This window comes from Caretta caretta, chromosome 14 (assembly GCF_965140235.1).
Source record: "Caretta caretta isolate rCarCar2 chromosome 14, rCarCar1.hap1, whole genome shotgun sequence".
Lineage (NCBI taxonomy): Eukaryota > Metazoa > Chordata > Testudines > Cheloniidae > Caretta > Caretta caretta.
Window position 1 is genome coordinate 13279537 of NC_134219.1, and position 15568 is coordinate 13295104.

General features: G+C 42.2%; 1 protein-coding gene across 7 annotated transcripts in view; it reads right to left on the reverse strand.

Annotated features, from left to right (window-relative positions):
• The window catches only part of LUC7L3 (LUC7 like 3 pre-mRNA splicing factor), a 41783-nt gene extending 28674 nt beyond the window's left edge, over nt 1-13109 (reverse strand). For 2 of the 7 annotated variants that reach the window (XM_048818088.2, XM_075119252.1), the window contains exon 1: nt 12925-13109. In XM_048818088.2, the coding sequence (XP_048674045.1) occupies nt 12925-13023 (99 nt within the window). In that variant the 5' untranslated portion in view covers nt 13024-13109. The remainder of the gene's footprint in view (nt 1-12924) is intronic. The other 5 variants (XM_048818085.2, XM_048818084.2, XM_048818087.2 and 2 more) reach the window with 3 other exon arrangements.
• Nucleotides 13110-15568: the final 2459 nt, after the last annotated feature.

Sequence of the window (15568 nt, forward strand, 5' to 3'; positions counted from 1 at the left end):
GTTCACCGCACTATGCAACGCCACATGGAATCCTAGTAAGCATGTACAGCACCAATGCAAGGAGCCAAGTGAGCATGCATACTAATGATATACTAACAGCGGCTTTATGCCAACATAACTTGTGTCGACCAAAGTCTGTAGTGTAGAAGTGGCTTATGTGTAAAGGATATATAGTTACAAATTAACATGTTTTCATGGTTACCAACCAACAAGAATCAACCTTTCTCTAGGGAAATAACTAAAAAGCACAACTGGAAAAAATATTTAAATCAAGATCTCCTCCTTACTAATTTAAGGCACTTTGATCTAATCAACCCACCCTGACTCAAATCCAGCCTACTCCTTTGTGGTAAGTGGATTTTGAGCTGTGGTGGGGGACACTAATATTCAAAAAGTTACCGAGTTTATTATCCAGTTGTTTTTCCAGGCCTCATAGTAATGCCTTTAAAACCTTTATTTAAAGGTGACGTGCAATAAAAAAAGAAAGAAAAAAAAGTGGCCTTTTTTACTTTTTAATATGGAAAAATTAAGGCTGCAAACATTTTTTCTACATCCTCTGACAACAAAAGGTGCTAAAAAAAGCTTGTGTTTTAGATTGGAAATTCAGCTCTTGACTAGGCTGGAAAGTTCTATCTTCTTGCTCCTTGTATAAACTTAAGATTCCTGAAAACCCCTCTTATATTCCATTTCTCCCAGCAAAGAAAGACCATTCTTGATATTTGTAACGTAAAAGACACAAACTTTCAGACTCTTTATACATCATAAAGCAGCAAACAAAAATATCAAGCTCACTCAAATCCTCCTACCCCCACAAAAAGCCCAAAGGTCACCTTAATTAGTTTTTCACTAGAGATTTTACCTCTATCAAAATGACTGCCAATTAACTTGAATTGTTAACACATTTTTATCTCCAGATATTTGTTCCAACCTACAAAAATTGTAGTTTACCTGAGGGGTTATCGTGGGTATTTACTAGGGAACACTAGAAAATAGCCTTTACAATTTAATTACTTTGAATTAATTGGAAGTCAATTAATTAAAGGTTTCAGAGTAGCAGCCATGTTAGTCTGTAGTCGCAAAAAGAAAAGGAGTACTTGTGGCACCCTTAGAGACGAACAAATTTATTTGAGCATAAGCTTTCGTGAGCTACAGCTCACCTCATTGGATTTGCATCCGATGAAGTGAGCTGTAGCTCACGAAAGCTTATGCTCAAATAAATTTGTTAGTCTCTAAGGTGCCACAAGTACTCCTTTTCTTTTTAATTAATTAAATGTAAATAACTAGTGTTGAGATACTACATACATACTACGATTCCCTGCAAAACACTAAAAGTAACACAGTGGACCCTGTTTGCACCCCAAACGTTGTATTTTCACACTTCAAACTCAGTTTAATAGTTGATTTCTAAAATTCTCCCACTTATGTGGAAGACAGAGACTCGCCCATTCCTTTTTACAATTTTTGAAGTAATGAGAAAATACAATTCTTTCACTATAAAATGCATGTCTACTATGAACAGAGAGTCTAAAAGTGGCATGTTTTTCTCTCAGTGACGCTACAGCAAGTTTGCTCAGTAACAAATATGAAGACTTTTTATACACTAAATGGCAACCTCAACTTGGGATATTCAAATCAAACCTGACTTGACTTCTTTCTGGCTTATCCTTCATCACCAGTAGGATTTCTTATTGAAAATTAATTAACAAGTCTGTTAATATATGAGGCAGACAGCAATCTCTCTCAGTACTAGGTGAGTATTGGTTCTGTGGTAATAATAGTAGTAAAAAGTAGTTTATTTCACTAACAGGCGATTAAAAAAGCAGATTTGCTGAGTAAAATGCCATATTTCTAACCATAATCCTAATTAGTGACAAGAAGAACGTCTTTCTTTGAAGAGAAACAATCGATGGCAACATTAATCAAGCTCTTAACGATTTAAACTGACTTCATCAAGAATAAATTAAATCTCAGATGTGGTTAGAAAAGGCTATTCTTTTGTAGCCATACTTAGGCCCTGATCCAAAACCCATTCTAGTCAAGCTTTAGATCTGGCCATAATTAGCAACGGGTGCTTTTTTGTAAGTGCAATATAAGGTGCAATGTGTTATGGGGAGACACTGGAGAAATACAGGTAAATAGTAAGTTGGGAGAGTAATTCATCCTTTTTTGCTTACAAGTAAAATTAGGTTACATAACTGCATTCAAAAAGAAAACAATGTAAAACTTCAGAGCCTACAAGTCCACTCAGTCCTACTTCTTGTTCAGACTAAGACAAACAAGTTTGTTTACATTTACAGGAGATAATGCTGCCCTCTTCTTATTTACAATGTCACCAGAAAGTGAGAACAGGCATTTGCATGGCACTTTTGTAGCCGGCATTGTAAGGTATTTACGTGCCAGATACGCTAAACATGCACATGCCCCTTTATGCTTCAGCCACCGTCCCAGAAGACATGCTTCCATGCTGATGATTGATGTGCGTTAAAAAAAAAAAGCATTAATTAAATTTGTGACTGAACTCCTTGGGGGAGAATTGTATGTCCCCTGCTCTGTTTTACCTGCATTCTGCCATATATTTTATGTTACAGCAGTCTCAGATGATGACCCGCACATGTTGTTCATTTTAAGAACACTTTTACGGCAGATGTGACAAAACGGAAAGAAGGTACCAATGTGAGATTTCTAAAGACAGCTACAGCACTCAACCCAAGGTTTAAGAATCTGAAGTGCCTTCCAAAATCTGAGAGGGACGAGGTGTGGAGCATGCTTTCAGAAGTCTTAAAAGAGCAACACTCCAACGCAGAAGCTACAGAACCTGAACTACCAAAAAAGAAAATCAATCTTCTGCTGGTGGCATCTAACTCAGACAATGAAAACGAACACGCATCAGTCTGCACTGCTTTGGATTATCATTGAACAGAACCCATCATCAGTATGGACACGTCCTCTGAAACAGCAGTTGAAGCAAGAAGGGACAAAGTTTTTTTAGCGCATCTGGCACGTAAATATCTTGCAACCAGCTACAACAATGCAATGGGAACGCCTGTTCGTACTTTCAGGTAACATTGTAAAAAAGAAGTGGCAGCATTATCTCCTGCAAATGTAAACAAACTTGTCTGTCTGAGCAATTGGCTGAACAAGAAGTAGGACTGAGTGTACTTGTAGGCTCTAAAATTTGATTGTTTTATTTTTGAATGCAGTTTTTTGTACATAATTCTACATTTGTAAATTCAACTTTCATGATAAAGAGATTGCACTACAGTACTTGTATAAGGTGAACTGAAAAATACTATTTCTTTGTTTTTTTACAGTGCAAATACTTGTAATAAAAAAATATAAAGTTTGCACTGCACACCTTGTATTCTGTGTTCAGTGCGATTAATTTCTGTAATCGCTTGACAGCCCTATATCTAACATGACATATCCTCCCACCTCAATTTGAGAGCTGGGAAAGGCTTAGCTCAGGTATCAAGGTTATTGTGATGCTACTAAACCAAATGTGGTTTTTTAGCAAAAACTGGGAAGTCAAAAACCAGTATTTTTGTATTTCCCATGTAAGAACAAACATAACAGCACCCAAACAATACTGAAATGATTTTATATGTCATACAAAATCAATAAAGGGCACAAAGACTTTTATCCTTATCAAACAAGATGAGGAGGAAAGGGAAGTATGATTCTAAGAAGTAGGAATACATGTCAAGATTTTTTTAAAGTAACCTAAAACTCAATTCTATCACACATAAGACAAAGATGCTCTTTGAAAATAACTTTTCCAGCTTCCAGCACTGTGAATTCCTGAGGAAAGCTTAAAACAAATGTAACACACACACAGACTTACTCCAAGTCAATTATAGTACTGATGGGTGCCAAATTAGATGGCTTGATCCAGGAGGGTCAGTGTCTTGAAAAGCTGCATAGATAAAGTTGAGCAGGCTTCAGTACAATTAGATGCCACTGTGAAAGAGCAGGCATAACACCTAATCATGCTGGTATCATCTGTGATTTAAAACAAACAAACAAAAAAACAACACTACTGTTTCAAGCCCACATCTTACTGGACAAGGTGTGTAGCTATAACCTATGGGCAAATTTTTCCAAAGTGGGTGTTACAAAAGCTCAGCAGCTCAAAAATCAAGCCACGTACATATTAAGGGCCTAAATATGGATTTAGTTGCCTATCTTGAAGGACCAACATTTGAAAAATTTTAGCTTGTGCTCTGTGGGCTTCCTGGCAGGTAAAACCAAAACCAAGCCTTATCTCCTTTTTAAATACAATATTACCAAAAACGCCAAGGTTGGTACGGTCAAAATCTTATCTACCTTGCTTTGTAAGACCAGTTGTTGATGCAGTCCATGTAGTTGCTCTTACAGGAGTATTTCTGAAGTATTATTGAAGGGAAAAAAAAATAAAAATTGAAGATGAAGATCAACTGTTTGTTGTGCTGCTTTCAAGTACCTAACCAACCAATGTATTGATATAGCGAAAAGGGGGAAAGATTTATTAAAGAAAACTTCACTTCAAGATTCTAAGTACTATATTAGTTATGAACTTATGGAAAACTATGAATGATTCCTTGACAGCATTCCTTTTAAAAATGGCATGCTTGAGAAGCCCTATTTTTTCCCCACAGAAGGGCAAGCAGCCCGCTCTGGTTGTCATCCTCAGCTATATGTGGCTATATTTACATGTTCTGACTCCAGTAATAGCATGTGCTCCATGCTGTACAAAAAAGTTTTGTACACACACACAGAACAGCAGCTTACTTCTCTTCCCTAACTTGGGGTAGTGAAGCAAAGAGCCATACCTCCCAACCTAGAAAGATTTCAAGAGTTGAAAATGTGACTTGCACTTTTAAAATCAGATGAGTGCTCCAAAGCAGGCAATTCTGATTGTTACACCATGTTATAAATTACCACTAGGGACTGGTATAGAAGAAAAAAAATTACTACTTCTATTAGTATCAAGTAAATATTGAACTACACGGACTCTTTCAAGAAATGGTTTGAAGAACACTTGAGTGAAGAAAAATCATGCAGTATGCCTGAATCAAGGGGCAGGGGGTGATCTATTTACAGTCATCAGACAGCTAACTTCTCCCCCCCCCCATATTTATATTTAGTAGCCTCCTTATGAAAAATTTTCATATATTTAACCAATTGGTTCTTTATCTTTCCCCTACACAAAGCAAAACTGAGTGCAAGAAAAATTTTAGTTACGATAACAGGTACAAAATCTGGTCCTTGATTATCAGAGCTGACAGAGACAAGAAGCAGGTTCATGAACTTCTAACAGGGACACCAAACAAAACTCTTGGAACTATTACTTTGCTCTCCACTCAGAATTTCCCTTAAATCTTCAGCAACAGACTTTGCTATATGCACCTATGATGCTTATAACCACATAGCAAGAGAGAGATTACAGACGGTCTACTTCTCCTGACAAGTGCTTTTCTTTTTTCACGATATGCAACATCTAACCAGAATAAGAGATAATCAGAACTCTTAACTATGTTGGGCCCTTTTCCTGGAAAACTGAGGTATTAGCAATTATTTGTGGTTATGACACACTGTAGTAACAGTGTTTTAAACACAGCTGAGGAAATTTCTTCACTCCAAAAGTTATGCTACAGTGGTTTGCAAGCAATGTAAATAATTAGCACTTATTCAATTGTCTTGCAACTTTTTACTGTTACAACATGTGAACCTTCTCAAGTCCCCCAACAGAAAGGAAAAGGTCCAATATACTGCTGAATTCTCTCTCTCTTAAGTCTCACATTTGAATAGACTCTAGAATGGCAGAGTGCCACAAAGAAATACTTAACACTTTACATCCAATTATCTCAAACCTGTTCAGAAATCTTAATCCTTGAACACCTCTATGCAGTAGGCAAGTATTACTCCCCATTTTACAGATGAGAAAACGGAGGCACAGAGAAGTACCTCACCCATGGCTCCCACAGCAATTCAAGGGCTTGCCTACACAGAGAAATTAAATTTACTGGCAGAACTATCCCAGTATAGCTCCCTGCATAGACATTTATTCCAGAATAAGAGTGTCCACATGGGGAGTTATACCACAAAAACTACAGCCGTACAATTATACTGGTATAGTTCTGCCAGTAAATTGTCCCATGCAGACAGGCCCTAAATGGAAGGGCTCAGAATAAAACCCAGTAACTTGAATGTCTGTACTGAAAACATTAGAAAAAATTCTCTCATATGAGGAAGTGCCATGGGGACCTTAATGTTCATGTATGTCAGAGGGAATTGTTTAAAAGAATCTTATAAAAAATAAAATCCTTTTCAACCCTAGCAACATCAAAATTCTATAACTTGCAAAGAATTAAATACATCTCCCTTTGAGGAACAAAAAAAAAAAAAAAAAAAAGATTAAAATCTGTGGTTTCAAGGGTTCTAAGTGCATCAAATCTACTTAGATCCTAAAACATCCCTCGTTAGCCACTAAGAAGCAAAATAAATTTAATGTTTAAACAGCTAAGGCCTTTACCAAAACTAAACTAAGTTTTCAGTATAAAGAGAATTTATGGTTCAGCCATTTGAGAAGGCTTGCTCTCTCAGTCACTACTACCCACATTTATTTGGCCATGCCTGTCTCCATCCTGACCCCCCAAATAGCTACATTTTCCTTGAAGAACCCAAGAGCACCTCATTAGATGTGCAACATTTTATTCACACTTGAAAACCACAGGTTTGAGTATCATTGCTCTATAGCAGAGGTTCCCAAACATTTTTTTGCTGAGCAAGCCGTAGGAGCTTCATGCCCCATGTGTGCCCCCAGCTCAAGTGAGTGTGACAAGAACCTTACCAGGAAGCAGGTGGCCCTGGAAAGTGAGCCCACCCTAAAGACCTGGAGAACCAGGTTCTCTCAATTTCATTTCATTTTTTAACACAGGGCTCTACCTAACAGCAGTCAGATCCTTGCACGCCACTGATAACCTTGCTGTGCACCTCTACTCCAGAGTCATGTTTTGTAATCCAGTTCCATAGCCTCACCAGAGAGTACAAGTTACAAATATACTTTGTATTTTTGGTACCCTGCCTTCATGGGAGGATCTATAGAAATAAAAAATACATTCTGATTCAACGATTACGCAACGAACACCCAATTAGAACAGAAACTATTTAATGCTGACCAGGTTAAGATGAAAATACCTTAATATATTTAAGCTCTCATTGAGTTTCATCTTACATACAAAATAAAAAACTGATAGTCTTAAACCTAGAACTAACCTTATCTCCTGCTATTTTGAAATACACTATAGATGGCAACAGGAATCTCAAAGTTTTACATCAGTGTGCACTTTACTCTTGTCAAAGTTAAACAAAGTAAAAACCATAACTGTCTGACAAAAACAAAGAGGTGAAATCTGTCCTTGAAATGTTTGAAGATAAGCATGTTTTCCACTGGAGTTTCAAACCAAGATCCAATTACCACACACAATTCAGTTCTTACTACATTATTTCAAAATAGCTTGAACAAATTATAAAGACATAAAAATGAGTAACCTCATGAGAACTAAATTATCAGTGTTTAATGTTTTGTATTGTAATGTTTTCACTTTGTTCCCAAGTACTAAAACCCACACACTTTGCAATGTTTTCCAACTCCAATGAAATCACACACATTTCAAAATGCTAACAGTAGCCTATGCTTCGGACATGGTTCTTTTCATCCTCCTCCTACCAAAAACCAAAGGACTCTTGGCAATTACAGGATAATGGTTCCAAACTTCTAGAAGACAAGAGTACACTATTATCTAATAACAGTTTGATTATTTTTTCACTAAGCTGGCATGAGAGAGAACAATCAGCCTTCTAATGGGAGCCTTGCTTTAACCCTACCTGAACCATGCAGAGATGCTAGACCTACAGATTATTGAGATCCATTGTTATAAACGTACTCCTCTTGCACTACCTAATGCCTTTCATTTAGATTGAGTCCAAAGCTCTTTATTTATGTTTTTACAATCAGTGACATTCATAAACACAAGAGAATTTGTATGCATTGTTAGGCTATGTCCATACAACGCAGCTTTTGGCGACACGACTGCGCTGCTACAGCCGTGCCACTAAAAGGCGCGCAGTGTAGCTGATGTTTGTTGGCAGGAGAGAGCTCTCCTGCCAACAAAAATCTCCCACCCCCCCAATGAGCGGTGTTAGTGGGGTCAGCAGGAGCGCTCTCACCGTTGTTCATATTGGTGCTTGTCGTTAGCAAAACTTTTATCTTTCGGGGTGCGTGTGTGTGTTTTAACACCTCTAAACGACTTGGCAGTGTAGACAAAGCCTTAATGCCACACAGCTAAAATTTAAAAAACAAGAAACACGAAGTTTAAGGTTTCTACAGCAATATTAATGCTTTCATGTTGCGCAAGGAATATTAAATATCAGGGGGTAGCCGTGTTAGTCTATATCCACAAAAACAACAAGGATGCAGGAAGTGGTTTTTTACCCACGAAAGCTTATGCCCAAATAAATCGGTTAGTCTTTAAGGAATATTAAAGTTATTTCTTGATTTTTTTTTTAAATTTAAACTGTACAACGTTAGACCTGTATTAGCATAGAAAAACACAGTAAAGAACACCCTTGTATTCTAAAAGAAATAAGAGAAATTATATGAGTAGGCAGCTTCCCGGAGGCACAGCTATGTTTCTGATAAGTACAATTGACTGTGAAGCACACACTCCCTTAACTGCACTAACCTACATTTCAAGGAGTGTGCATTTAATAAAGACATTAGAGTGGTGCTTAAATGAATTGCACAAATGCTTCTATGAAAGCAGGAAGCAAGCAGATTTAATAATTTTATTAAGATGATGCTGAAGTAAAAAGAAAACAGTACAGAGTTTAAGCATAGAAGTTTCTGGTTATCAGGGAATAAGGTACAGATTATCAAGGGGTGTGAAATTTGGTTTAGGAACGGGTGGTGTAAGGAATACATAATCTGCAATCTCCCCGATTGGGGGTAAAAGTTTAATGGGTCGAAGTATAGACATTGAGATATGGAAGTATATTGTCTATATAATGGCTATGTTCAGGTGTGGCATATATTGAGTGGATACGATGATGAGGATGGATTTCCCCTTATTTGGTGGGATTTAATGTTCAGTGAGTTTTACTAAACACATTCCCCACCAGACTGAAAGGGTTCAAACAGCAGTCTGTGAACTTCCCACTGGCCAGGGGAACGGTAGCAGACCACCCACTGCTCTCTAAACAATAAAGTTAAGTAGCAGCCTGAGGGCTGATCTCCAAGACCTTGTCTATATAGGCAAAAGACCTATGTTTTTCAATAGCATCAGTTTAACTCAAGTGAAAGTTCCCAAAGATCTTCTGTACTTTCCACAGTATGCATCCGATGAAGCGAGCTGTAGCTCACGAAAGCTTATGCTCAAATATATCGGAAACCTACTGACCGCTATTCCTACCTACGTGCCTCCAGCTTTCACCCAGATAACACCACATGATCCATCGTCTACAGCCAACCTCTACGATACAACCACATTTGCTCCAACCCCTCAGACAGAGACAAACACCTACAAGATCTCTATCAAGCATTCTTACAACTACAATACCCACCCACTGAAGTGGGGGAGGGATAGCTCAGTGGTTTGAGCATTGGCCTGCTAAACCCAGGGTTGTGAGTTCAATCCTTAAGGGGGCCATTTGGGATCTGGGGCAACAATTGGGGATTGGTCCTGCTTTGAGCAGGAGTTGGACTAGATGACCTCCTGAGGTCCCTTCCAACCCTGGTATTCTATGAAGTGAAGAAATAAATTGACAGAGCCAGAGGAATACCCAGGAGTCACCTACTACAGGAAAGGCCCAACAAAGATAACAACAGAACGCTACTAGCCATCACCTTCAGCCCCCAACTAAAATCTCTCCAGTGCATCATCAAGGATCTACAACCTATCCTGAAGGACGACCCACCACTCTCACAAATCTTGGGAGACAGGCCAGTCCTTGCCTACAGACAGCCCCCCAACCTGAAGCAAATACTCACCAGCAATCACACACCAGAACCACTAACCCAGGAACCTATTCTTGCAACAAAGTCCACTGCCAACTCTGTCCACATATCTATTCAGGGGACACCATCACAGGGCCTAATCACATCAGCCACGCTATCAGAGGCTCGTTCACCTGCACATCTACCGATGTCATATATGCCATTATGTGCCAGCAATGCCCCTCTGCCATGTACATTGGTCAAACTGGACACTCTCTACGTAAAAGAATAAATGGACACAAATCAGACGTCAAGAATTATAACATTCATAAACCAGTCGGATAACACTTCAATCTCCCTGGTCACTCGATTACAGACCTAAAGGTTCCAATATTACAACAGAAAGACTTCAAAAACAGACTCCAAGGAGAGACTGCTGAATTGGAATTAATTTGCAAACTGGATACAATTAACTTAGGCTTGAAAAGAGACTGGGAGTGGATGTGTCATTACACAAAGTAAAACTATTTCCCCATGTTTATTCCCCCCCTCCCCCCCCCCAGATGTTCCTGTTAACTGTTGGCAATGGCCCATCTTATCACTACAAAAGATTTTCTCTCCCCCTCCCCCCCTGCTGGTAATAGCTCTACTCTGAAATTTGTCTATCAGGGTGTCAGTGTTGTGATCAATCCATTAAATCCTAACCTACAAAAAATGGAAAAACCCGATCCTAAGCAAAGTTTTGAGCTCAAAATGGGAGAAGTATCAGAGACTCCATGAAATCCACTATGAACTTTGCTACTGATTTTATGGGGAAGGAGCTGATACAGTTGACTGTGATGGGTGACAGTAAAAACTCTTAAGGTAGATACCACAGAGTAAAACAAAAAAGCATCTGGGAGGGAAAAAAATTTCCTGTACTAAACTGCTCAGAAGAGGAGTTAACATGTCAGAGCCACATATAAAGGAAATATGAAATAATATTGCTAAATAGTAACAATATTGTAAATGAAAAATCCAGAAGTTCCAAGACAAATTTGATTTGTGAAAATAAAACTCTCACATCAGCAAAATCTTCATTTCCAAAGGATCTCAAGTCCTTCATTATCCTCTGTTCTTTAGGTAGTTAGCATGTCCTCTATACCAGGGGTAGGCAACCTATAGCAACCGGGGGCTCTGCTGCTGACCTGGGGTACCAGCTGCAGGACACAGGTCCTGTCCACCGGTCCGGGGGCTCTGCTACTGGCCTGGGGTCCTGGCTGCTGGTCTGGGGCTCTGCAGCTGCCCACAGCTGTGGCCCACTGGCCCCAGCCTGGGGCAGTGAGGGGTACAGCTCAGCACTCCCACATTAAAAACTGTTCCAGCACCACTGTACTGGGATTTTTAAAGTCCTGCTTACATCACTATCACGCCACGTGGAAGAGTGCACTGCATCTGAAGTTGAGATTAGAATGTACATGCAAGAACTGGAATCAGAATTTTCTGACAGATTTCAAGATTTCCAGTGATTTGGCCCAATGCTTTCTTTTCTAATTAAACCTGAAAAGTTCAATGAAAGCTACTTGGATTTGTCTGTATTTCAGTGGATAGGTGTTGAAGATTTCGAAATGCAGCTCATTCAGTTAAAAAAGCTCAGAATTGTGGGCATCAAAGTTTGGAGATCTGCAGAGTGCACTCGAAGCTACCGAGACAGATCATGGGGCCTCTATTCTGACCTGCTGGACATCCCTGTCGGTGAAATTTAACTGTTTGAAAAAAATTGTGATTGCAATGCTTTCAGCATTTGGTTCCACATACCTGTGTGAACACATATTTTCACACATGAACTTTGTCTTCTGTCCCTCTCGGAGCCAGTTAACAACTGATCACCCAGAAGCCTGTGTGCAGCTTAAAGTATCCAAATACGTGCCAGACATCGGAAAACTCAGCAAGGAAAAGCAAGGGCAAGGATCGCACTAAACTGATAAGACCTACATTTTGATTTAATTTTAAATGAAGCTTCTTAAACATTTTAAAAACCTTATTTACTGTACATACAACAATAGTTTAGTTATATATTATAGACTTATAGAAAGAGACCTTATAAAAACATTAAAATGTATTACTGGCATGCAAAACCTTAAATTAGAGTGAATAAATGAAGACTCGGCACACCACTTCTGAAAGGTTGCTGACCCCTGCTCTATACTATTCATCTCCCACCCCAGCACAACCAAACTGCAGTAAGACCTACCCAGAGACTTCCTCCTCCTCAAACTCAGGAACGACCCCTTAAAAAACCCCTCCACATGCCATGCACACACAGGCTTCAAGAAACTTTTCTTTCCATCCGATGCAAAAGAACTCTCTCCCGCATAAAGAGCTAAACACAGACCCTCCCACCTACCTTCCTTCCTCCCCTCGGACTCCCGCCATAAGCAGACCCCCGCCGCCCCAAACCCTACGACCGACTCATTTTTTTTAACTAGTTATTTCTTTACCGGCACAAATCGCCTCACACAGTTAGCAGAAATCCCTCCTGCACTAAGTTCCGAGCAGAGTCACGAGAGAGCACCCCCCACCCCCAATCCTGGTGTGAGCAGACCCGCCCCTTTCCAAAACTCCTCAGTCAGGCTACTACGGATCCCCTCCCTCCTCCCACGCGAGTCCTCGTAAGGACTAGGGCCCCCATCCGAGCCTAGCCAGGCCCACCGCATTTTCCTTCCCAACCTCCCGCCTGTTCCTCATCCCCCAGGGCCATGAAGGGCCCCAGCCCGATGCAGAACCTTGGCCCCAGCCTACTCCTCCCAGCCAGAGCCCCGCAGAAAGCCCCCCGCCTAGCTCCCTCGTCTCTGCGGCCACAGTCCCCTCCCCGGGCCGGCGGGGCCACATCGGTCCTCCGCGGCGCCTGTGGGTGATTACGACAAAACCAGGCCTTGAGGGCCGGGAGGAGGCGGCTCCGTTTCACTCACGCTCTCGTGGTCCCACCGCACGTTGCTGCGCTTCTCATCCGGGGCCAGGTTCCTGTCCCGGCCCATGAGCTCGTCGAGGAGCTGGGCGGCCGATATCATCGTGTCCTGATACCCGAGTGGCCCCTTGCCAAGCACCGCCGCCGCCTTCGCCCCCCCGCCCCACGCTCCTTCCCCGACCGACCGCGCGCTCGCGCTGCCGCCGGAGTGACAGAGACAAAATGGCGGCGGCGGCGCTCCTAGCTCTTCCCACAATGCAACGCGCGCCCGCCGCGGTCTCGCTAACCGCCCCTGGGGCCTGTCAGGGCTTGGGCCTTTCAGTCACATAGGCCTCATCCCCGGCCTTCCTCGCTGGCGCGCGGTGCTGTCTTTGTGGCGAGGGTCTCGCTGAGCTGTCTCTCTCCCATGCACCCCGATGCGGAGGGTGGCAGTAAATGTGCTCAGAGCCCCCTCCGCGTGCAGAGAGCCCTTCACATTGCAGTGCCTCTCTCTGAGACAGGCCACCGCGTCCGCCGTCCATCCTGCTATGGAAAGACACCTCCTCTGCCATGCAGGCCAGGGCTTCGCAGCAGCAGGGGAGGTGCCCTCCGAGAGCGAGATCGGCACAGAGGTTATCATAGAATCATAGAATATCAGGGCTGGAAGAGACCTCAGGAGGTCATCTAGTCCAATCCCCTGCTCAAAGCAGGACCAATCCCCAATTTTTGCCCCAGGTCCCTAAATGGCCCCCTCAAGGATTGAACTCACAACCCTGGGTTTAGCAGGCCAATGCTCAAACCACTTGTACGGAATCTTGGTGGAGCTAGTCAATGCCAAGCCTACATCCCCCAGCTGGGAGCGGCTTACCTCAGCTAGCTGCATGGAGGTACCACTGCCTGTGCCTTGTCTCCACTCTGGGCTGGTCTACGCTAGGAACTTACATCGGCACAGCTACGTCACTCAGGGGTGTGAAAATCCACACCGGAGAGACACAGCTGTACCGACCTAACCCCTGGGTAGACAGCGCTAGGTTGACCGCGTTGACCTAGCTACCACCTCTCGGGTCTGGTCTACACTAGACTTACATCAGCATAACTACATCACTCGGGTGTGAAAAATCCAAACCCCGAGCGACATAGTTATACTGACCTAACCCCAGGTTTAGACAGTGCTATGTCGGCGAAGAGCTTGTCCCATCAACATAGCTGTCACCTCTCAGGGAGATGGATTACTACACTGACAGGAGAGCTCTCTCCCGTTGGCATAGAGTGTCTTCATTAAAGTGCTACAGTGGCACAGTTGTGCCTATGCAGCATTGTAAGTGTAGACCTGCTCTCAGGGCGGTGAATTACCTATGCTGATGGGAGAAACCGTCCCGTTGGCGTAGGTAGGGTCTGTACTTAAGCACTCGAGCAGTGGTGCAGCTGCACTGCTGTAGCATTTTAAGTGTAGACATACCCTCACTCCTGTTAACTGTCTCAATGTCAAGTCACAGGTGGTTTTGCAGAAAAGGCACAGTCACGCTGTTGGGAGACATTGTTGCACCACCGCAACACAACTAGACTTGGCACCTCTGAGGTCACAAAAACAGGACATCCCTGAGCTGGATTTGGGAAGGGGAGCACAGAACGAGGGAAAGGAGATGGTTCCTGGGAGGGAGCGGGCCCTCCTGGGCAGGGTGAGGAATGGGCGTTGGGGAGCTGATGTCATGAGCTCTTTTTTCTGCTCTCAGCAGCTTGTTGGTCAGGTAGAAAACAGCAGCTGTGGCTTAAGGGCTCCTGCTGGGGAGCCAGCGGAGCAGCCTGGCGGGAGGAGGAGCAGCATTAGCACCATGGAGGAGGAAGAAGATGTAGTAGCCTCAGATGTGACTCAGATGGCAAAACCCAGGACTTTAAATGTCCTAGGAGGACTTACAGATTTCCTAGGACACCATCTGAAAAAAAGGTCTGATCCTAGGAAAACCTGAAAAGGTAGCAACCCTAACCAGAACACAGTGAAGAGATGTGTCACTGCAGAGCAATGAGGTGCTGTGGTCTCATGTGAGGCCACAGTGACATGGCACAGCATTGAGAGATGTCACTGGCTTCAGATATCTTTGTCTCTTAGACATATCCATCACTGTGATGTTGATTATTTATAATTATTACATGATTATTGAGCATCAATATTATGTTCATCGTTGCATCAACACATCTGTCCTGATCAATGGTTAAAATAGATCAAATCAGGAAGAGGCTCTTTCATCAAGGAGGAAGGGGGAGATATGGAGGGAGTGCTGTGTACAAAAATCAGGGGGAGGAAGAGATGCTCCTCTCTAGTTTTAGGAAAGGAGGGGGAGTTGTGCTGTCCTCCACTACTTCTTTCTTTAAACCCTAGTCCTGACCTTGCCCTCAGAGCCACATTAATGCTGCCTTGTCCAATAGGAGAACTGGACAAGAACTGTCTCATTGATTACAGAAGCCTGGCATAACTTTACAACTGTTGGACTGTGTCAGGTACTGTATGTCCTAGAGTGTAATAGAAGTTTGCTTATATATTTTTAAAATTCCTTTTTGTTTTGCTTTCAAAATTCCCTTATAGTGTTTGCAATCCAAACATTGCAGCCTGATGCTAATGCATGAGAACCAAAAAGTGACACTGAGAAACATGTAAAAAATGACTGTAGTCT